At 53.4% G+C, this 21,707-nt stretch overlaps 1 protein-coding gene across 1 annotated transcript; it reads left to right on the forward strand.

Annotated features, from left to right (window-relative positions):
- The first annotated feature begins 1,254 nt into the window (after window positions 1–1,254).
- Window positions 1,255–20,600, forward strand: TPRN (taperin). The gene is made up of 4 exons (XM_027739458.2): window positions 1,255–3,467; window positions 16,581–16,761; window positions 16,967–17,094; window positions 17,872–20,600. Exons 1-4 carry the CDS (start codon window positions 1,275–1,277, stop codon window positions 17,932–17,934), a joined length of 2,565 nt encoding a protein of 854 aa, XP_027595259.1. The 5' UTR covers window positions 1,255–1,274; the 3' UTR covers window positions 17,935–20,600.
- The last annotated feature ends 1,107 nt before the right edge of the window (window positions 20,601–21,707 follow it).

Genomic DNA, 21,707 nt, shown 5'->3' on the forward strand with positions numbered 1-21,707 from the left:
GGGCTTTGCTTCGCAGCAGAGCAGCTCCTCGGGGCACACAGCACAGCTGGGCACCGCGGCACGTGGGCAGCTTTGGCAATAAAAAAAAATATCTATTTTTCGTAGTATAATTCCCACGTAGCGTTTGAAGAAGGTGCAATTGCTCTGTTGTGGCTTGGGAGTGCAAAGGTAGGAGCCTTATCAGGAGTACGCGGAGCTGCTTCCCGTAAACACACCTGTGTTTTGGGCAGCCCGGCTGCAGTGGGTGCATCACCCCCACCGGGCATGCCGGGGTGCGGCTCCACAGCTCCCAGCCAGGCCAGAACCTCCCCAAATCCTGGCCAAAGATTATTTATGTCACCGTGTGCCACATCCCCCGTGCCTCCCGGGGTGAGGATTTCATCCCCTGCCGCTGTGGGAGGTGTGGGAAGTCCTGCACTGACCAGTGATCGTTTCCTGATCGCTCAGAATTCCCAAAGACAGCTGCAGGTGGCTGATAACAGGACTGACTGGAAATAACGCCGCGGCGGCACTTTTGTACTCAACAAGTGGCTGTTGATGAGTCACAGAATAGCCGGGGTTGGAAGGGACCTCTGGAGATCATCCAGTCCAACTCCCTGCCAAGGCAGGGTCACCCAGAGCAAGTGACACAGGAACACGTCCAGGTGGGTTTGGAATGTCTCCAAGAGAAGGAGACTCCACGACCTCCCTGGGCAGCCTGAAGAGCGAAGCTGGTGGGAAAAATGCTTTCCCTGCTTTACTGCCACGTGCCGTGGGAAGTGCCACTTGTCTCCATCAGAGCTCTCCCTAAAGCACTCCTCCGACGGGATGGCTGGCACGGACACTGCTCTGGCACTCGGGGCTCGTTCCCTGCCCAGCACGGCCGCTCCTGCCCAGGCACCTGCCCGGACTATGGCCAAGATCCTACGAGTGACCCCCAAGGGCGATTTTCTCTCTTGTCCTGGGCTGGTGCCCCGCGGGCCAGTCCGGGATTTGGGGAAAGGGCAGATGTGGGTGTTCAGGGTTCCTTGTGCCGGTCACCGTGGCCCGCGTGAGGCCGAGACCCCGCGGGCCGGGGGCTCCCGTGTGCGAGGGGAGGGCGGTGCGGGCAGCGGGCCCGGCCGGTCCCCAGCCCCGGGGATGCTCCCCGGGTGAGTCCCACCCCGAGCCGGGGCCGGGCGGGGCGCTCAGAGCGGCGGGGACGGGGCAGACCCGCCCCGCCCGGCCCGGGGGCGGTGCCGCGGGGCCGGCCCGGCGCGGCGGGGCCCGGCCCTCAGAGCCCCAGCGCCGCCGCCATGAGCAGCGCGGAGCCGCCGCTCGGCGCCGGGCCGCGGGCTCAGCCCGCCTGGCAGCGGGAGATCCTGGAGCGCAAGCGGGCCAAGCTGGCGGGGGCGGGCGGCGAGCCCGAGCCGCCCGCCGGGGAGCGGCTGGTGGTGGCCGAGAGCCTGGGCCCGCTCCGCGAGAACCCCTTCATGCGGCTGGAGAGCGAGCGCCGCCGGCTGCGGCAGGGGCGGCCCGGGCCCGGCGCGGCGGCGCGGCCGCTGCAGCAGCTGCTGGAGCTGTACAGCGCCGTGCCCGGGATCCGCACCATCCGCGCCGACAACATCCTCATCATCGAGTCCCGCACCGACCCCGCCGCCTGCTTCGCCGCGGGGGACGCGCCGCCCGCCCGCCGCCGGGACCCGGCCGGCCCCGACCCGCTGCGGGAGCTGCTGGCCCGGCGCGGGGCCGCGCTCGCCGAGATCCGCGCAGACCAGGTCGTCATCTACGAGACGGCCGAGCCGCCGGAGCCGCCCGAGGCGGCCGAGCCGGGCACCGTCAGCCGCCTCCTGGAGAAGTTCGGGCAGCGCCCGCGGGGCCGCCGCCGCCGCGGGGGGGACGCGCTGAGCGGGACCGGCGCCGGCGGCGCCGCGGCTCCTCCGCAGGTGGGACCGGGCGCTGCCCGGGCCGCGGGGCCCGGCTCCCCCCGCGCCCCCGCGCCCCTCCACAAGGGCCCCGGCTCCCCCCGGGCCCCGGCGCCAAAGGCGGCACCGCCATCCCCGCCCGCGGTCCCCGCCGCCCCGCAGCCGCTGCCGGCGCCACCCCGGGCTGCCACCCCCCCGGCGGTGCCGGCCGCCCCCCAGCCCGCTGTCCTGCAGCCGGTGTCCCCCCGGGCTGCCACCCCCCAGCCCACGGCCCCGTCCCGGGCTGTCACCCCCCAGCCGCTGCCGGCTCCCCCGCGGGCTGTCACCCCCGAGCCCGCGGCACCTCCCCGGGCTGTCACCCCCCAGCCCGTGCCCCCGCAGGCAGCCCTGGCTCCCCCCCGGGCTGTCACCCCCCAGCCCACGACCCCCGCCCGGGCTGTCGCCCCGCAGCCCGCGGTTTCCCCCCGGGCTGTCACCCCCGAGCCCGCGGCCCCCCAGCCCGCCCCGGCTGCCCCCCGGGCCGCAGCCCCCCAGGCGGTTCCCGCCGCCCCCAAGGCTGCGGCCCCCCAGGCCAACTGCTTCCTCCACAAGATCAGCTCCAACTCGTTCACCGTCACCCCCCGGGGGCAGCCCCCCGGCGCCCGCGTCCCCGAGCCCGGAGCTGTCCCCGCGGGCCGCCCCGCGCCGCCCAAGGGGCCGCCAGTGCCATCCGCCAGCCCTTCCCATGCCAGAGCCAACGCCAGGAGGCCAAAGCCAGAGGAGGCCGAGGCGGCCGTGTCGCCCCTGCCCAGTGCCAGTCTGGCCCCCAGTGCCACCGGCGCCACTCAGCCGCTCTCCGCCTCAGCCCCCCGGGCCGGGGGCTCCTTCGAGATCCACCCGGCCCCCAAGCCCGACTTGGCGGCCATCCCAGCCCACGACCTGCAGGCTCAGGCTCTGGCCAAGCTGCGCCTGAATTCACGCAATTCCTTCCTGTTCGTGCCCCGCCGGGAGGGCGGCCCGGCTCGGCCCCCGGCCCACATCGCCCGGCCACCGCCACCGCCCTCGGAGGAGAAGGCAGCGAAGGAGCCCCCGAGGGCTCCCGCCCCGGAGCAGGAGGAGCCCGCCGCTTCCCCGTCGGCTCCTCTGGACCCGCTGGTACCTGTGACTTACATCGATGACATTGTGGAGCCGGACAGTGGGGAGGTTTCTCCCAGGGCCGGCTCGACTGCGAGGACGGGGAGCTTGGATCAGCCCGGAGGAGCTGGCCCTGACCTGGAGATGGAGTTCTCCTCCGTGCCCCTCTACAGACCCCACTCTGCCCCCCACCAGAGGGGAGGCAGCACCTTCACTGTCGTGCCCAAAAGGAAGCCCGTTGCCTCGGGGCTGCAGACTCTCACTGATGCCAGCGGAAGGCCGCAGCGGGAGGAAGAGGATGAGGAGGAGGAGAGCAAAGGAAGAGGCAAAGCCATGGAGAATGCTGATGGGCCCCAGGTGGGGATACCCCATAAAAAGCGCTACCCCTCAGTGAACGAGATCGAAGTGATCGGGGGGTACCTGTCCCTGGAGAGGTCCTGCATGAGCAAGACGGGCTCCCGTCGCAAGAAGGTAATAATTGCCTGGGACACCTCTGTGCTGAGCAGCCAGGCTGGACGTGGCTACTTTTGGCCTGTCTGTCTGTGAGGCACCGGGTGGGAAGATGAGAAGTGTGTTTGGGAAGATAATCTTGATCCTTTTGGGAGCCAGAGGCTGCTCTCGGGGAGGGGGCACTGGGTGCTGTTCCACGAAGCAGCTGAGGGTGGGATGTTCCCTGTGATAACTGCAGGGCCTCTCCCACCCCGTCCCCTCTTGGAGATACGATAACAGAAAGTGAAATATTTCAGATATTTAGGAAATCAGGGTGAGTTGCAAGGTTTGAACAGCTGTGGGCTTTCCCTCCAGCTCTGCTCGCTGTGTCTACGGGTGCTGGACATGTTGAGCTCCCCGTGGTCACTTGGGCAGCATGGCATTGGTGTCCTCCCCGTATTAGTGATCTATTGATAGAGGCTCAAGAATTAGGTCTTGATTAGGCAGAAAGAGATCAGCAAGAACTTAACTCCCCTTGATAGGATTATACCACCTGCGTGGTCTGGATGTGCAGCTACAGCTCTGAAGATCCGCGAGATGTCGATTGCTCCAAGTGCCTTCAGACTGAATGCCAGATTTTCTCACTGCTTGGGATCTAACTTGGATCCTTGTGAGCCCTACATTGAGAATTAATCTTTGTAGGGCTTGGTGAAACATAGAGGAGGAGTGGGCGTGTTGTTGGGCTCTGAAAGCAGCACACTGAGGTGACAGATCCTGACTTCTAAGCTGCAACATGACATGTTTTCCCATAGCAGGAAGAGCTGTTTGACATTCCCGTTACCTAAATCCAGCTAGATGGCTGATGGACTGAATCCACACGGGTGCCTGAGGCGCTGAGCATTATAAGTTGAGGAAATCCTTTGAGCAGGATGCATCTCATTTGAAGGGAGACAGGGAGTGCTGCTTCCCTGGCTTAACGCTGTTAAATTCCTTCCTGAGCATACGCAGCCTGTGTTAATTTGATGGTGACTAATGCAGGGAGCAGGTCTGGACCACGAGCACTGTGAGATCCAGAATAAGCAAATGAGGAGTGATGATTGTTGCTCATTGCTCCTGAAGTTTTATCTTGTTCTCCTACAGGGGAATGCTCGGTCCGACTGGAGTTGTTCTGTTTAAACACCTGCTGGCTTGAACCCATTCCAGCTGTTTTCTTGGCTCTGCTCAGTTCAGTTTGGGGCGTTAAACAGATTTACACCAAATCAGGTGTGTGCTATAAATGGTGAAAATATCAACACAACATGTTACAGTTATGGGTGCTCTTAGGATGGAGCAGAAGGTACAGAGGGAACCTCGTGGGACAGCCACACTTGGGTAAGCCCTGCTCCTGATGCAGCTGGGGAGCTGATTCCTCTGAGCAGGGAGTGCTGTAGGGGCACAAAGAACAGAACCAAACCAATTCAGTGGTGCACAATGGAAGCTGTCCTTAACATTACAAAAGTGAAGGGAGGGAGATGAGGACAAGACCGGTGCACTGACTGAGTTGTTTTTAAGTTGGTCAAACACCAGAACAAGAACCCCAGAGAAGTCGTGGCATCTCCAACCTTGGAGCTGTCTGAAACTTGCCTGGGGAAAGCCTTGAGCAACTGGCAGGTCAGACCTGGTTAAGGCAGGAGTTGGGACGAGAGACCTCCAGAGGACCTTTCCTAACCAAAAATACCATGATATTGGTTAAGAGCTGTTCCGTCTGTCAGTGTTGGATTTGTGTGACATTGGGCACGTCATGGAGCTTCTCTGCTCATGTTCTTATCAGCTTAATGGCATTAAACTGTCCCACTGTGCACATGAGGTGCTAAATACTGCAAGGTGCACACACAGCTCTAAACAGCCTTTGAGGGGATGTCCTGCATGAGAACTTGTGTAAACATCTAGGTTTGGAGAGGAGAGATGTGACAGGCAGTTCCTACTCTGCCTTTTAATATTGCAGAGCTCAGGAGACTGAAACAAATGGGGACCCTTTGGAAACTAAGATCCAGCTTAAGGAGAAGTAGTAGAGACAGAAGTTTCTGGGTGAAATTAAATGTGGTGATGTAGTGGGAGAAACACCCGTTTTTCTTTCAGTTCCCTTCTTGCTTGGAGTGGCAAGTACAGGGTTTGACTCTGCAGACAGCGTTTAGAAGATGCTGATGCTGGAGCAAATGGAAAGATTTCTGTTTACTCTTGACCTAGAGGATGTTTGTGGCTTTTACTCTGGGTAATAAGGCTGAGAGTTGATGCCTGAAAAGGAAGGAGCTCGTATTAGGATGCATTCCTTGGTTTCTTCCCAAGAGATCACTGTGTGTCGCCAAGGCAACAGGCCAAAAACAAGGGTTCTATTTTGTAGCTGTGTAGGGGTTTTCAGAAACTAGATTTTGGCCTGAATTGGGCAGAAGCAGAGGGATCCTGTGAGCTGAGAGCTCATACCAAAGTCCCTTTCTCTTTTGGGGTATCAAAATCAAACCTGACGCTGGTTTTAGTGAGCACCTACCTGTATCTCTTGGGGTGAATGAGCCCACCTTTCCAAACCTTGCCTTGGATTTGCTCAGGGAAGCAGTGTTTAGGGAACCTTTGATGACTTGGAAAATGTCAGCGGTTTGCTGGTGCCCAGCAGGGATCTGGGAGAGATAGAAACCAGGTCTAGCACATGCTGATCCACATGCTGTGGATCAGTGGGTGTCTGTATGTACAGCCAGGGCCGTACATACCGGGGGAGGGAGGGAGGCAGCTCTGGCAGTTGGACCCTCTGTTCTGTGAGATGCAAGTGGTGTTTTGCTTGAAATGTGGGAATTCGGCCTCTCTTTTCATCCCCATGTCTGGCCACTGAAAGCCTGACTGTAGTAAAGATCCCAGCAAAATGGAGCTGATGAGGTCCATGTCCTCTGGCCCACATCCCCCACATCCTGCCTGGCTTTCTGGAGTGGGAGGGTGGCTGGGACAGGCTGGGAGCAGGTTCCAGCACTGCTCTGGGCTGCACAGAGGGAGCTCCAGCCCCTGCCCTGGGCTGCTGGCAGTCTGCAAGACTTGTGACTTTGCTGTGGCCTGAGGGATTCTGCTGGTGTGCAAGAAATTTCAGGAAAAACAGCTTTATTGCTCCGTCCAGACCTTCAAATATGTGAAGCAGCTGTTAGTTTTGGAGTTGGAGCTGGGTCTTGGTGAGGGGGAGAGAGATGCTGTTCCTGTGTCAGGATAACCATTTCCCAGCTCTCTTGTGCAACTGGAGCTGCTGTGGTGGGACAGGCAGCGCCCACCCAGGGCTCTGAAGGTCAGTGTGGGGCTGTGTGTGATGGGACACAGCAGGATCTGCAGCTGGATGGCTGTGCCCATCCTGGGCATCAGGCTGCCTGGGTGGGCAGGGAGCTTTTTGTCCTCCTGTGGGGTTCAGGTGCCCTTGAGGACTCTTCATCTGCTCTCGTGGCTGTTTTGAGGCCTCTCCAAGGTGTGCCAACATTAGTTCAGATAAAGCAGTGAGAGTGTGACTCAGTTTGAGGACTCAGTGACCGTTTCCAGCTCCGAACGGATGTGCTGGGCAGCTGCTGGAGGAGCCTGGCTGAGCTGTCAGCTCCGGTGGGGAGGACAGGATACGAGCACAGGGGTGGAAGGAGACCTACTGACCTTTATTCTAAACCAGGAGTGGGGCAGAGGATGCAGAGCACTGCTGTGACCTCTGCTCAGGGCTCCTCTTTGTTGTGGCAGAGAACTAAAAGCGTTTCGGCTCCATAGCCCTGAAGGGAGGGAAGGCTTTGCTGCGGGATGTGGATCTCTGGGATCTCAGAGGATAAAATCTACCTCGGCTGAGCTGAAAAGAGTCAATGGTGGTTTGGTCACCTGCCAGAACAACGTACAATAACACTGTCAGTGAGATAGAAATCTGGGTTTCTGCAGAGCACGTGACTGGCATGTTGGAGCGAGAGCTTGGGAAGGACGGCAAACTGCGGAGCCAGCCGGGCTCCTGAGGAGCTGCCACTGCCTTTAGGCTTCGTGCTCTCGTCTCCTTGGAGGCTGGACTCTGCTGGGGAGGTCCTGTGTCTGCAGCACTTGCCCTGACTGTGCTCCTTCCACGTGTCTTGTCACTCCTGCGGTTCATCCCGAGTCACAGCATGTTTGTCCTCTCCAGAGAAAGTCACTTCTGGCCAGGCCACCCAAAGTCCTGTGAGTAACAGGACCTGAGAGCCAACACTCAGCAGGTTGTTGGTGATTTTAATGTGTTTTTCCTGTCACAGCTGGTGGTTTGCCATGTGCTGGCAGGCCCTGTGTGAGCAGGGATTACGGGAACAAGGCTGGTGGGATCCAAACAGTTGGGAGTCTAATGCTAAATTGTCTTCAAAGATGTTCAGCTGAACTTCAAAACGTTCCAGCTTATGTGGACTTCAGCAAGGTCCATTTCCTAATGTTCTGAGCTGCGTAATGCCTGAATGTGGCTTCCAAATTCCCACTTAAATGTCTGTTAAAAAATCATTCTTAATATCCCTCAGTTTTCATCATGGGCAGGATTGGGCAGCACCTTGTTGGTCTAACCAGCTGAACTTCTTGCTCTGCAGTTCTCCATCATCTCAGCTCTGTTGGAGATGGTCTCCTGTGAGAACCAGGTGTAGGCTCAGGATGCTGGCAGGGATGAACACTTCCAGCTATTGCCCAGGCCTGTTTGGAGCAAGTCTGCACAGTGGGGAGTCTAAACATCAGTGGCTGCCTGAAGTATTTTTTTTCAATATATAACACAATTAAATTAACCATAACCCAAGTAAATTAATGTGGTGGTGGAAGCAAAAATCTCTCTGCAAAAATTCCTTAGATTAATTATGTCATGTCTGTTTTGGAGGGATCAGGGCAGAGATTTGTGTTCTTTAGGTCTCAGAGAGCTGCATTCTTGTTGTTTTCTGTCTCTGGCTGTGCTCTGCTGGGGCAGATCCATCTGCCACTTTTAAGGAGGGGCTGTGGCAGTATCTGACATGAATGTATTGCATTTTTGGTAGATGAGGTCAGCAGTGATAAATCATGCTCAGGAAATAAGGTCTTGGATGAGGAGGCACAGTCCCTCCCCTGCAGGGGTGATCTCTGTTAGCTGTCAGATATCAGCAGGCTCTTTCACCCAGACAGGGCCATTTCCCTGCCCTTTTCTAATTCTGCTGGGTTTTACCCTGTGATGTTGATGGCTGAAGACTCTAGAAATCAGAATTTGCTGTGGTTATATCTTTTAAACCACTTCACAAGCTGCACCCAAGGCTGGTGGTGGGGCAGTAGGGTTTTTTTTTATTTCACCCCTGCCTGCCAGCTGCTTGAAGTGCTGGTGCTTTGTTGTATGAAACCCTGGCAGAGCAGATGAGTCAGATTTATCTCATCTCTGTAGTGGGAAACTTTCTGTGACTGAGGTTCTCCATGGCCTCACCACTCCCATGCTTCGCCTCGTGCTGTAGCAACAGCCTGAGTTGCTCCAGATTCCCCTGGTTTTCTTCCTCCCATCCCCTGTTGCTGTCAGCAGTGAGGGGAACGGGACAGAAGAGCTAAAATAGAAACTCTTAGGCAAATTAGAGGCAAGCCTGGCTTTGAGGCTGGTTAGGATGTGCCCAGGGCTCAGCCTGCCCCAGAGCTCGAGAGGAGATTTGAAGTACTTTGTGCTCTGAAGTCTAATCACAAGGATTACAGTTAACCTTATCTTAATCAGTTTCCTTAATCTGTGGACCAGATTGGAGACAGTTTATAATTTCCCCTCTCTCTCAAGGATTCAGCTTGTCTTGGGTTTGGGTTTTCCTGCCCACTCTGTTTTTTTCCAGTACATGGTCACGGTGTTCCTGAGAGGAGCAGAGGAAGGACATGCTCAGCCTGTTGGGGCAGGGGTCCTGCTGGTCTGTTTTACATGTGGGGAATAGTAGGAAAAGTGAAAATGTTTAGTTTCTTGGTTCAGTGGCAGCAAAGGAACTCCCTGTAAGAGCTGCTGCAGCAACATCTCCTTCACCTCAGGGGTTGTGCTCACCCCCTCCCAAGTGAAACCTGAGTTTAAAACCTGTTTAGAACCCAGACTCCTCCTCGTGACTGCAGTGGGATGTGGGTATGGCATGAGGCTGGGAGGATGGGGACAGTTTGTGTAGGAAGAGTCATGTGAAGCATCTGTATCACACAGAGCAGCTTCACAAACATCCTGGGAAAATCTGCACTGGAGGAACTCGGTGCTGGTGTTTTCCGAGAAGTGCCCTTTGGATGATCTTGGGAACTTGGCAGGATGGAGCTGCTGGGCTTTGGGCACTGGAAGGAATGTAAGCAAGCTGGAGGAAATATCTCAGACACAATGACAGCAAAACACTTGTGTGCTCAGGGAAATGATATCTCTTGCAGCTGGTGAAAATGCAGGGCTGAGTCAGGCAGATCCCTGGGGCTCCTGGGGAACCTGCTGCACTTCCCATTGGGGAAGCACCTTTTGCATGTTAGGAGTGGAGAAAAAGGGCAAGAGAGACATGACCTCTGTCATGCAGGGGATACTGTGTATATCACTGAAACCTTTTGGTCCTGAAGTCTGGAATGAGCTCCTTGGCGGGGTGGGAAGTAATTCTGTTCCCAACCTCCCTGTATTTCCCATGGAATGATGCTCCAGTGGGTCCCATTCCAGCACCAGCCCAAGGCGTTTGTTGAGACTGCTCTGGGCAGTCTGGGTTGCACAGAAATGCTTGAGGGTGGCAACCCCCAGTGTGCCCCACATTGTAGCCACAAGTGGTGTGCTCAGAGCTGCCTGCAAAGCAGAGTCCTCTGCTGGTGGGGAGTTCTGGCTGTTGTTTATGAAGACACCAAGTCTTGACACTAATTGTACCTTGTTTATCCTGCTCTCTTTGTGTATTCAGAGGAGGCTTGTTCCATAGATGTAGGGAGATTTGTCCAATTCTGAAGGGCCAAGGAAGTAATATCTGAATTGCTTGTTAAGCTGTGGGAGGCTCTGGCTCCTCTGCCTGCAGATGTGAGGAGGAATAAAGGATTCTCTGGTGAATGGCTGCTCTGTGCCCTGGCACACTTGGGGCTCCAGCTGTGGTTGTTTGGGCTCTGGAATCTCTCCTTGTCCAACGCAGTCGAGGGAAGAGTTAACCAAGCTGCCTGGCCTGTGGTGCTCCCGGGGCTGTCCCCACCTTGTCACTTCTCATCAGGAACTTGAAACTTGCCCCTGTCTTGCACGAGGAGTTTAATATTTCGAATCTCCATGCATTGCTCCTGTCTGCCATGTGCTCCAGCATATTGATTACACAGGGCTGGCTGTGTGGGTTGCCTTGTAAATGGAGACTTTCTTGTTTTGCCTTGTGGCTTGGGAGCTGGGAAGTGATCCTGGAGGAAACCTCTCCTTTGCCAGCCACACAGGGCTTCCCTGACACGCTCCTGCTGTAAATCTTTAGTGCCCTTAGCTCTGCTCAGTAACTGTGGTGCAGTTAATAGTTGAGCAGAAGTCAGTTTTGCTCTTAGCAAACACGTCTTGGAAAAGATAATCACACGTGATCGAGTGAGCCTGTGGTGATGCAGCCAACTCCAGTTCCCCAAAATTATTCTTTTTGTGCAGAATGACAGAAAAGCACATTTCTGAAGTGCCATGTGCAGTTTCCTGGGCATATTTAGGCTGCTTCAGCCATAGCAGTACAGGGTTAATCTGATATAGGAGCCAAGCCTCAAGTCCCCTGAGTTCCTAGGGATACTTGTCAGGGAAAAGCCCTTTATTCCTGTGTCAAGGAAAGGCTTGAGAGGTGCAAAAGCTCCTTATCTTCTCTGAATGATAGCAAATGCCCTGGTCATGTGCTGATGCTACTGCAGTCCCCAGGGTACTATTCCAGGCTGCTGCACATAGTTTCAACAGTTTGGGCTGACACATGACCGTGTTTTCAGGACAAGTACAGGCACATAGACAAGCTCATTGCCAACTCTAAGGAAGTGGCTCATTTTCTCAAAAATCCTTTATCTAAAACTTTCTTTCCAGGGGAATTGTCTAGATCATTGACTGCAGGTTGCTATGAAAAAAAAAAAGAAGGTTCCTGCTCTTCTGCCTCCTTTTAGTAAATCTGGTGCTCTGTGAGAATGGTCAGGTGGGAGGACCAGGGTAAACCCTTTGGAGGTCTTTTCCACCATAAAATACTGCCCTCTGTTTCCAGTGTCACGAGCAGTTATTTGTCTGTGCAGAGACCTTCCCTCTCACCCCATGGCAGCTGGGAGGTTGTTCTGTGTTTAGAAGGGTCCTGAGTTCTGGGTTTAGAAGCTCCCTGCAGTCCTGGGGGCAGAGCCTCTATCAACCAACCCAACGGGTTTGCTCTTTGAGCAGTTTTCCTGCCCAGCCCAGGGGGCTGTTTGCAAACCTCCCAGGGATGCTCTGCGTGTACAGGCTTCCCCCAGCTGGCTGCTGCAGTTCCAGGTGTCAGGTGAGATGTCCTTGTGCTTTCATGCTGTCCACCCAATCTTTAGACAACCAGTGCAGCAGCAAATGAGCTCAGTGTAAGACTGCACAGGAACACAAGATTCTCCCAAACACTCACTTTGTTCATGCTTGATCTCTGAGATTCACTCATGCTGAATGGTCCTCCCTCCCTCTGTGCAGATGCTGAGAGAGGAGGAGGCATTGGATTGACCAGGTGTGAAAAGCTGCTTTAAATCACACCCAGCAGCACTTGGCAGCCCACACATGTCCTGGGGGGTCAGAGCAGTCCCGGGGTTTGTCACTTGGGAATTATGTTGCTGGAGGAGAGAGGATGATCAGAGGAAAATTAGTACCTGAAAAGAAGAATCTTGATCCCTGGTGCTGCTCAGCTGTTTGGATCTGGTGAAGCACTTGGTGGGTTGGGTGCTGTGGGATGTCAGCAGTATGCTGACTCTGACTCTCCCTGCTGGAATAGAGTTACAGGGTGATTTTGTTGATCTCTTTTAATGCCTAGAACATTTTTTTTTTCTGACTCTTACAAGGTGAGGATTTGGATTGCAAAGAAGTTCCTATTTAAAAGGTGCAAACACCCTACATAATCATTTGGGCTTTGCCTCATCAGCCAAGAAGCAAATGTGATAATGGGTGTAGAAGAGAAAAGCCACACTAAAGAGATTGCTTCCAGAGCTGAGGATGCAGATTAACCCCAGGAGACTTCCAGAGAGATCCCTGGTGTGAGAAGCCATGGGGTGTTTGTTCTGTCATTAAAACTGCCTTGCAGACTTTCCCACCTCCCTTTTGGGGGTGAGGTATCTGCTGGCTGTCATTGCTTATGTCATAGGTTGGGTTCTGTAAATTGGTTATTTTTATTTCTGATAAGTCTCTGTCCATGAGGCCTCTCTGGTGGTTGGTCTGGAAGCAGCCTGCCCTGAAAGAAGGTTGACTTTTGTTTTCTTTTCTAAATGAGCCTTGTATGACTACTCAGATTTACGCACGTTGGGCAATGTTTACCCTGCCTTCTTTTTCCTGCCTCTCTTTTATTACTCATTACTGTTCAAATCCTAGCAAATAAATAAATGATTCTTGCTATGGCAACAAGAATCTGTTGGCTGAGCAGCACAATATCCCCTGAAAAGCCTGCTTTGCTCTTCCCAGCATGTCTCTGACTGCTGGGCAGAGTATTAATATATAGATATATGGGTTGGTTTGTGACACAGTTGTGGGTGAAGCCTTCAGCTGAGTGAAGAGTGACAAATCCCTGCAAACATCCACAGCTGAAGGGTGCAAAATTCTTCCTTGCCACAACTGGCAGCTGCTGCTGGGGCAGAAATGGGGAAACCAGTGCTGAGACACGTTGAGCAGAGCCCTCTGGCCAGGCTCCAGCGTGCTTGGCTCTGCTGGGAGATGCTTTTCTTCTAAAGAAACGTCCCCTCTTGCCTTTTGTGTTCCCATAAAAGCCTCAGTGGTCTGGCAAGGGGCTGCTGGCTGTGCAAACCTGGTGTCTATGCCATTGCTGGGCTCTTGATTTTCCTATTTAGATGGTTCCTGGGACTGAAGCTGCCTGTGTTCCCCACACAGTGCTCAGTTCTGCTCTGTAGCTGCTCTGTTTCTTCAGGCAGCTCTGCCTCTGTGTCCCCTGGTTTTGCCTGAGCACGTCACCCTCCGTCCTCGTTTGGGTCAAGCCTGGGCTGTGCTTCCCCGGAAGCACGTCCTGCTTGGGAAGGGCAGCTCGGCAGTTCACTGCTCTGCTTTTAGTGCTCTCTCCCTGCAGGGGCAGGGCTGACTGAGCTCCCTGCAGTCCTTCCCTGGGCCAGCTCCGGGTTGTTCCTTGTGTTTGCTCTGTCTGGGTGTGTCCAGAGCTTTATTGCAGCTCTGTGGGGCTCTGCTGGTGCTCGGGAGCAGGCTGTGGGTGCAGAGGGTGGGACACCCCCCGGTGTGGTTTCTGGGGGTTGTGCCGTGGTGCAGCCGTGCCACGCACGACTGGCTGGTGTGAACTTCGGCGTGTGCTGCTGGGGCAGCAGGTTGTCTTGTCCTGAGCTGTCCCCAGCTGTCCCTGGGCGTGGGGGGCTGCACTGCTGTGGTTAATGATTGCTCTGTGTGAATGGCTCCAGCACTGCCTCCTGCACAGGTGCCTGGAGACTCCAGCAGGACACCCAGCCCTGCTCCGGGAGTGAGCTGGCTGTGGGAAGTGGGAGCTGTGTGAGTTTAGGGCTGTTGGGGTGTTGCCTCTGGGCACTGTGTGGGCAAGGTTGTATTTCTGGGTCACTTCTGCTGCGTTCTGCTCTTTGGTTTTGCTCCCTGGTGAGGCTGTTTCCTCCTCCAGCACTACACGCACCTTTGGTCCAAACTGGACTCAAAGTAATTTTTCTCAGAGATTTCCTCCAGATAACAGAAAACTAGGAACACTTAGTTCCATCTCCCAAGCTTAAATTCTAAATCTAAGGCATATCTCTCCCGTCTCCTTTGTTTTCCATGTTTAGCCAAGTAGCTCTTGCCCTTCAGTGCAGTTGCCAGCACTGGTAAGCAGCCTGTGTGCAGTGTCTGGTTCTGGGATAGCTCCTGAGCTTCCAGGAGCTCTGGGCACCTCCACTCTCTGGCCTTCGTGCCTGGCAGTGTGGCTCGTCCCCAGCACAGACACCACATTGTGAGCAGTCCCAGCCTGGCTCGGATCAGGGAGCATCTAGGTCAGCAGCAGGGATGGGAAATTCAGGGAACAGCAACTGGGATGCTCTAATCTTCAGGACCATTTTATTCCAACCCCTCTTGTCTGAAGTATAATCAGTGTTCTCCCCATGTGTCATCTGAAGAAGGTCAGAGTGGCTCTGGGGCAGGGAATGGGGAAGAGCAGCTGGTTGCCCTCTGTGCTGTTTCCATCCTGGGAGTGTGTCCAAGGTACATCCCGTGCTGGGGTGGAGTGGCACCCCAGGTGTGCTTCTGCAGTGTGGAGGAGGTGCAGGTGCTCACTCTGTTACCCAGATCCGAGTTAAACTCCTCTTGCTGTTTTGCTGAAAAGCAGCAGTGAAATGCTCCCTGTCTGGCCCTGCAGACCCTGGTCCCCCATATTTGCCAGGTTCCATAGGCAGCACAGGGGCACTGTGGCCCACTGGCAGCTCTGGCCCCCGAGGACTTCAGCAGCCCCCACCAATGCTCCGGCCCCTGGACACGCAGAGACAGCTATTCCAGGGAATAGGTGCACCTGGGCAGCACATGTGGTGCTTGAGAGCTGCCTGGGGCCAGGTGCCACTTCCCAGCCCGTAGGGGAGTTTGGGTGTGAGAGTAACTGCAAATATGGCACAGGAGGTAAAAAATGTGCTGCACTTGCTCCTTGCCAGTCGTTACACAGCATCTAGAGAGATCCATGCAGCTCCTGCCGCCTGTCACAAGCTCCCACGTCCTTTTAATTCTGTTTATAACCTTATTGTCTGGGTTTTAATTGTATTTAGAAGTAGAGGGATCACAACACCCTCTTAGACAGCTGCTCCTGAACCTTGATCCCTGTTGGCTGGATACTTCCCTACTTCTGGCGTAAATCTATTCCTGGCAATTCCTCCTTGTTTGTCTGCTGTGTGCTGGCATCAGCAGCTCTCTGCTCCTTGGGGGTTATTTTCTGGTGTTCTTAAAGAACTGTGATGCTTTTTCTCAACCTGCACTTGTGCTGGTGGGAAGTTTTTGCCAGTGAATCTCCCCTGCACCTGTTGAGGTGACCTGTAACCAGATCCTCTGAGCACAACGGTAGATAATGATTAGGACAGGACAGGCTGCAGGGGAGCAAACCCTTCCCTCAGCTTTTCTTTTCAACTTGGAAGAGCATATCTGGAGTTATTTTCACCACCTGCTGGGTGTTACAGGCAGGATGGAGCCAGGCAGTCCCTATTTCCAGCAGAAATGCTTTGTTTCATTCCTGCTTTAAGCAGTATCCTAATGGTGATTACAATCCTGTAGCCAATCCAAAATTTTCTTCCTGTTATTCACAGGTGATGAACTTGTCTTAGAGCAAGGGTTGGTCTTAAACACCATTCCATTTCTAGTGTTCTTGCTCTCTAGTTTTCTTCATGACCCATAAAATTCTGGTTTTCCTTTGATGTTTGAGTCACCTTCATTCCTCAATTCCTCCTTCATTCATTCACCTTCATTCTCCCAGTTACTCTGCAAAGGTCATTAGTGAGAATAATGAATAAAACTGTTTTCAAACCAGAACCTTGTCCAGTATTTTCCTTTCTCTGCTACCACCTGTTACCATCTCTCCTTTAGCTGTTTCCACCTTCTCACTTCTGGTATTAAGCCCCGTTTTATGTAGCTTAAATAACTCTTTGGCGGGATGTCCTCCTAAGACTGGAGTCCTATCACCCATATTTCTGTAGTCTGGGCACACAAACGAGTTGTCAGGCATTAGCAATGTCACCTTTCCAACATGTGGATGTTTTCCTTTCCTGCTTGGCAACATTGATCTCGAGAGAGACACGCTGGCAGCTCCTCCTGGGTGCTGGGCATCAGTGAGATAATGGTGAAGGGCAAAAAGCCAGAGGTGGTCTGGACCCCTCAGCCTCCTGCCTCCATCCCATCCATTTGGCTCTCTGTCAGCATGGCAAGAGATCCACCAAGGCACATGGGAAGGGATGGGGGAGATATTCAGTCATTCCTATAAACCAGGGTGCAGCCCTGGGGTGCAGTGGCCTGTGCCAGAGCCAGCGCTGGGATCAGTGGGTTCTCGTGCTGCTCTCTGACAATCCTCCTTTGCTGTTGTCTAGATGAAGATCTCCTTCAATGAGACAAGTTTGCAGACTATGTTTGAGTACCCCTCAGAGAGCTCCCTGGCAGAAGAGGAGGAGGAGGAGGAAGGCCACGCTTCGGAAACAGAGGAGGAAAAATCTTGCCCTTTTTACGTTCCACGCCCCAATGGCACTTTGCATCCCAGTACACCCAACTCAGGTGAGTGAGGCCCTGTGTTGGCAGGTGGTGTCTGACAGTGTCCATGTTTCCTACAGACCCTTATGGGGCTCCATGTGGGTGGAAATGCTAATGGAGGTGACCAGGGAACTGCAGCTGGGCAGCTTCCATGCTGTCCCTTCCGGGATCCTGGCCCCACTTCCTTTTGGGGTGGTGAGGAATATTTACACCAGCTTTCTCCTTCCAGCAGATTTATCCAGCTACACCCCAAAGCACTCCGTGAAGTTCAGCGAGTGGCAGGAGCAGAAGTATGAGGGTCCTGCTGCAGAGGGACCCCTCCCAAAGGAAGCTGATTCCCATGGGAACCAAGACATGGTGAGGCTTTAAATAAGGAAGTCTTGCTGTGCTGTTCTGTGGTGCTGGGGTTGTTCTGGGCAGTGGATGGGACGGATGTGCCTTTGTGTTCACTGTCCAGGGAGGTGTGTCACTGCTCCCAAAGGGACCAACACACGGTCCCACTGCCACTGACAGACCTGTCTCTCTGTGTGAACGAGACTTAAGGCAGCTGCACACTCTGTGCTCAGCACAGGAAAAACATGGACTTGTTGGAATAAGTCCAGAGGAGGCCACAGAGATGCTCCAAGGGCTGGAGTCCCTCTGCTCTGGAGCCAGGCAGGGAGAGCTGGGGGTGTTCACCTGGAAATCAGAAGGCTCCAGGGAGACCTGAGAGCCCCTTCCAGTGCCTAAAGGGGCTTGTAAAAAACAGGGAGATGGACTTTTTACATGGGTGGGTGATAGAACAAGGGGGAAAGGGTTTTAAACTAAAAGAGAAGAGATTTAGATTAGATTTTAGGAAGAAATTCTTCCCTGTGAGAGTGGGGAGGCCCTGGCACAGGTTGCCCAGAGAAGCTGTGGCTGCCCCATCCCTGGAAGTGTCCAAGGCCAGGTTGGACTGGGCTTGGAGCAACCTGGGCTAGTGAAAGGTGACCCTGCCCATGGCTTTAAGGGTCCTTCCAATCCAAACTATTGTGGGATTCCGTGATAATCCAGGGCACATTTGGAGGGGGGAATTGATGCCCTGGGCAAGGTGCCAGTGCAGAAGTGTGGGTGCTGGTTTGCTCTGATTTGATGAGCCCTCCTCTCTCTCCACAGCTCACCCCGGCAGAGAAGGGCGGGCTCTCGGATTTCAGCAGCGAGCCCGCGCTCTATTTCTGACGGATTCATCCCCGGTCCTGCAGCAGCAGCTGCTGGGCAGGACGTGTCAGTGCACCTGCCCCGGCCCCGGCCGGCGCCCTCCCGCCCCGCCGTGCGCTGGATCCTGATGCCAAGGGGGGACCAGATGCTCTCGGGCATCTTCGGAGAATATTTGCACTGGATTTTGGGACCTAATTGCTACTTTTGAGGCGTATGATTTATTCTGCCTGTGGCCTTGCACATTCCTTGTTCAAGATCAGCTGCTGATTAGGCAAGTGCGCGAAGGGCAGAGCTGTAATCCCGGGATGGATGTCAGTTCTCTCGGTGCTTATCTGAGTCCAGGCACTCTGTGGGGTCTGGACAGCTTTTGTAACACTTTTCCCATCAGAGGTCTCAGTGGAGAATGGCTTTGGAGCACTGGGAGCATCTGAGCTGGATTCACAGCGTGGCTGTGATTTGACAGATAAGGTGTCAGTTTGGAAAACCATTGAAGGGTCATGGTTTGTTCTTGGCATGTTTCTGGGACTGGTTTCACTGAACCATCATGGAATTAATGTGCCAGTTACGTGAACACCCTGTGAGGGAGGGGAGAGGAATGAATGCCTTTAGCTTTAGGTGTCATTTTTGCACCAATCTGTAACCAAGTGACCAGACTGGCTCGAGCCTCTTGAAAATTCCCAAACATTGGCCATAGCTTTGCTCTGTCCATACCCAATTTTGGCATCCAGTCTCTAGGAATTGCTGGTTGTGCTCCAGTTTGCCAGTTCCTCTTGTTGCTCTGTTCCAGATCTGACTGATCTGTCTTGGTTTGTGGGGAGGATTCCTTTGAACCACGCTCGCTCTGCTCCTCTAATCAAAGCACAGGAGGGCACTTTCACTCCTTTCTTCTGCAGAACTTGAACAAGGAATGTGGGTTTTTTTGTTTTGTTTTTTTTTTCTAGGATTTTTATAGTTCTATTGTAATTGTTTAATGCAGCCAATATGCAAAGGAATCTGCTAGAATCTTCCATTTACATTTTCTACTACTGTAAACTCAGGGTCAAAATTGCACTCTGGAACAGATAGAACACTGCTGCTAATGTGATTTGTACTTTGGGATTAAAAGAGATGCAGTTGGAAAAGATCTGGCCTCTTTGGGCTTTATGGAATGAGTGGTACCCCAGCATGGGGCTCTGTCCAAAGGAACAGGCTGGAATCTTTGATTAGATTTGATATGTTTATTGGTTTGTCTGTTATACAGAGATGATGGATATCTACTCGAGGTCTGTGAACTGAAAATGCTCTGCATACCTTGCACTGGGTTTGGTGTGTATTGTAGCAGCAGGGGAAGGTTGTTCTGCTGAAAAACACAGTCAGGATTAAATGTTAGTACATACCTACTTGTAGCTGTTCCCTTCTGTGCCTAAATACTTCTGGAAAGAGAACACACACACAGAAAAAGATGAGATACTCAGTAGTTTGTTAGATGTTGGCTGGAGGGGCCACAGAGGAACACTTGGCACCTCCTTGTTCTGTCCAGGCCAACTCAAGACCTGCTCCCTGCTTGACCTCCCAGGAGCAGGACGTGTCTGCAGTGCACCTGCCTGGGACATGACACAGGTACTGTGGGTCCTGTGGAATTCCATGTGTTATATGGAATACTTCAGGACAAGGTGCTGACACTGGGGTAGAATGAGGGAAAATGCAAGGAAAATTTAAGGGGTAAGTTCTCAGCTGTGTGGAGTTAAACACTGCCCATAGCCAAAGACCAGGGACTGTGTTTGAAGAAAAGGTTTTTTGCAGCTTTTTTAGCAGGAAGGTCCCAGTGAGCATCCTTCCCTGTGGAAAAGCCCAGGTCAGTTTAAGGCAGCTCTGTAGAGTCACAGCTTAGCAAAACTGCAGGTGGTAAGGCAAAAGCTGCTTTCAGCTCAAGTTAGGGACAAGGTGTCTGAACTAGTCCTGACTTCGTTCTGCTATGGATCAATGAGGAATGCTAAAGCCAACAATATCCTGCAGCTTGTTCCCCTGACCTCAGCCAGCTGAAACACTGCTCTGGCACTCGGTGTGCTGTCCTCTGAGTTACCTCAGTGCCTGCAGCCCCGTGGGCAGGACAGGCTCAGGAGGTGGGGGATGCAGCACGTGCTGCCCTGTGTGCTGCTGGCTCCTCTGCTCCTTCCTCCAGTTCTCCTGCTCTACCCTGCCCCTGAGTCACACCTCACCCAGCGCTGCCTTTGTGCTCCCCAGCTCTGCTCTGATCCCTGTCTGTGCCAGGTACCCTGAGCTCACTCCTGGCAGGGCAAGGTGAGTGCTGTTCTGAGGGCAGAAGCAGCTTCAGGATCACTGTGCTCAAAATAAAGGGTATTTTTTTTGTACATGCCTACCCTCATCTCTAACACTTGAGGATCAGCTTTAGTGGATCTCTAATACCAAAGCACATCTGAAAGGAAAATTTACTTCTGCAAAACAAAGGCTTTTATTAAATGTGGTGTCCTTGTACCAGAACAGCAGCTGTCCCAGACCAGCAGGACTTCCCAGGCTGAAAATCGAGTTTAGGAACGCTTTTGTTGATGTGCTTGTTGTCCTAATGAACTGCTTTGTGGCTCACTGGCTTTACACCATTCCCACTTTCTTCCTTCAGGATATCTAGCAATGTCTGAGAATTGTCCAGTACCTGGGAAAGAAATAAAAATAGCTTATTTTTACATAAACTGTTTCTCTTATGAGTTCCCTTCAAGTTCAGCTGACCTGCCTTGCAGCAAGAGGAGTTCTCCAGCCCCTACAGTCCCTAATTCCTGGTGATGTATCATCCTGTAATGTTCCTGCAGGAATGTCTGTGGGGGAATTTCTCTGGTTTGTGCCCATATTCTGAATACAAAACACCTTAAGCAATTTATCTGTCTTGGAGCACAAGGCATAGAACTTCCCAAAGCAGACTGGGTTGAACTTCTGGGGTTTTTTTGGTTGGTTTGCGTTTTTTTTTTTGGTTGGTTGGTTGGGTCTTGTTAAGGGAGATGTTGATCCCTGGGCTTTTTAGATCAGTATTGTGTTCAGGTGACCCAGTTTCAGCTCTATTCTGCTGTTAAAACTGCACATTTTGGGCTTCTGGCTTCAAGCCAGAACTCAACTCCACAGTGACCTTAAGTTAGACTAAATCTTTTATTAATTTTCTCCTATTTTTAGCTTACAGTGCACATAATCTAACATCCCTGCTTACTGTGCTCTAGGCCACAAGAGGTTTAGGAGACCTGGCTGCCTGTCCATCTCACCAGTGTAAAATTTTAACATGGTGGACAATTGTAACAAAATGTGATAGCTGGGAGTCCCAAAGATCATTTTATGTTCTGTGAGCTTGTGGAAATCACTAAGTGGTCAGAGAGGAGCCAAAGGGAAGTGCCCAGCAGGACGAGGTGCTCATGGGGTCTTGCCATCCTGGAGGAAGGTGGAGTCCTGTGGGGACTGAGAAAAGCAAGGAGTGATCACAAACCAGTGCTGTACATCCCCAGGACAGAACTCTGTTACTGGTTTCTGTTTGTAGGACACTTGCATCTCCTCCTCACCACCTTTTATACCTCCCGTGAGTTCTTGTCAATAAACAGGAATTCATTTGTAGGCTGGGGGTGTGACTGGGATCTCAGGTAAGGTTTCTTTTCAAAGGGGCTGTTTGTGTACCTTTACAATGCAATTTTTAAGCTGTTAATTTTTTATGTGAGTTTCCCCCTTCACTTCAAACCATCAGGTCTTAAGCAGGCTGAGGAAACAGCTCCAGCCTCACCTGAAAAATAACTGTCATGGAAAAGTACTGACTTTGGGAGAGG

Source organism: Pipra filicauda, unplaced genomic scaffold, assembly GCF_003945595.2.
Source record: "Pipra filicauda isolate LSUMZ 115617 unplaced genomic scaffold, ASM394559v2 scaffold609_size223957_pilon, whole genome shotgun sequence".
In the NCBI taxonomy this organism is placed as follows: domain Eukaryota; kingdom Metazoa; phylum Chordata; class Aves; order Passeriformes; family Pipridae; genus Pipra; species Pipra filicauda.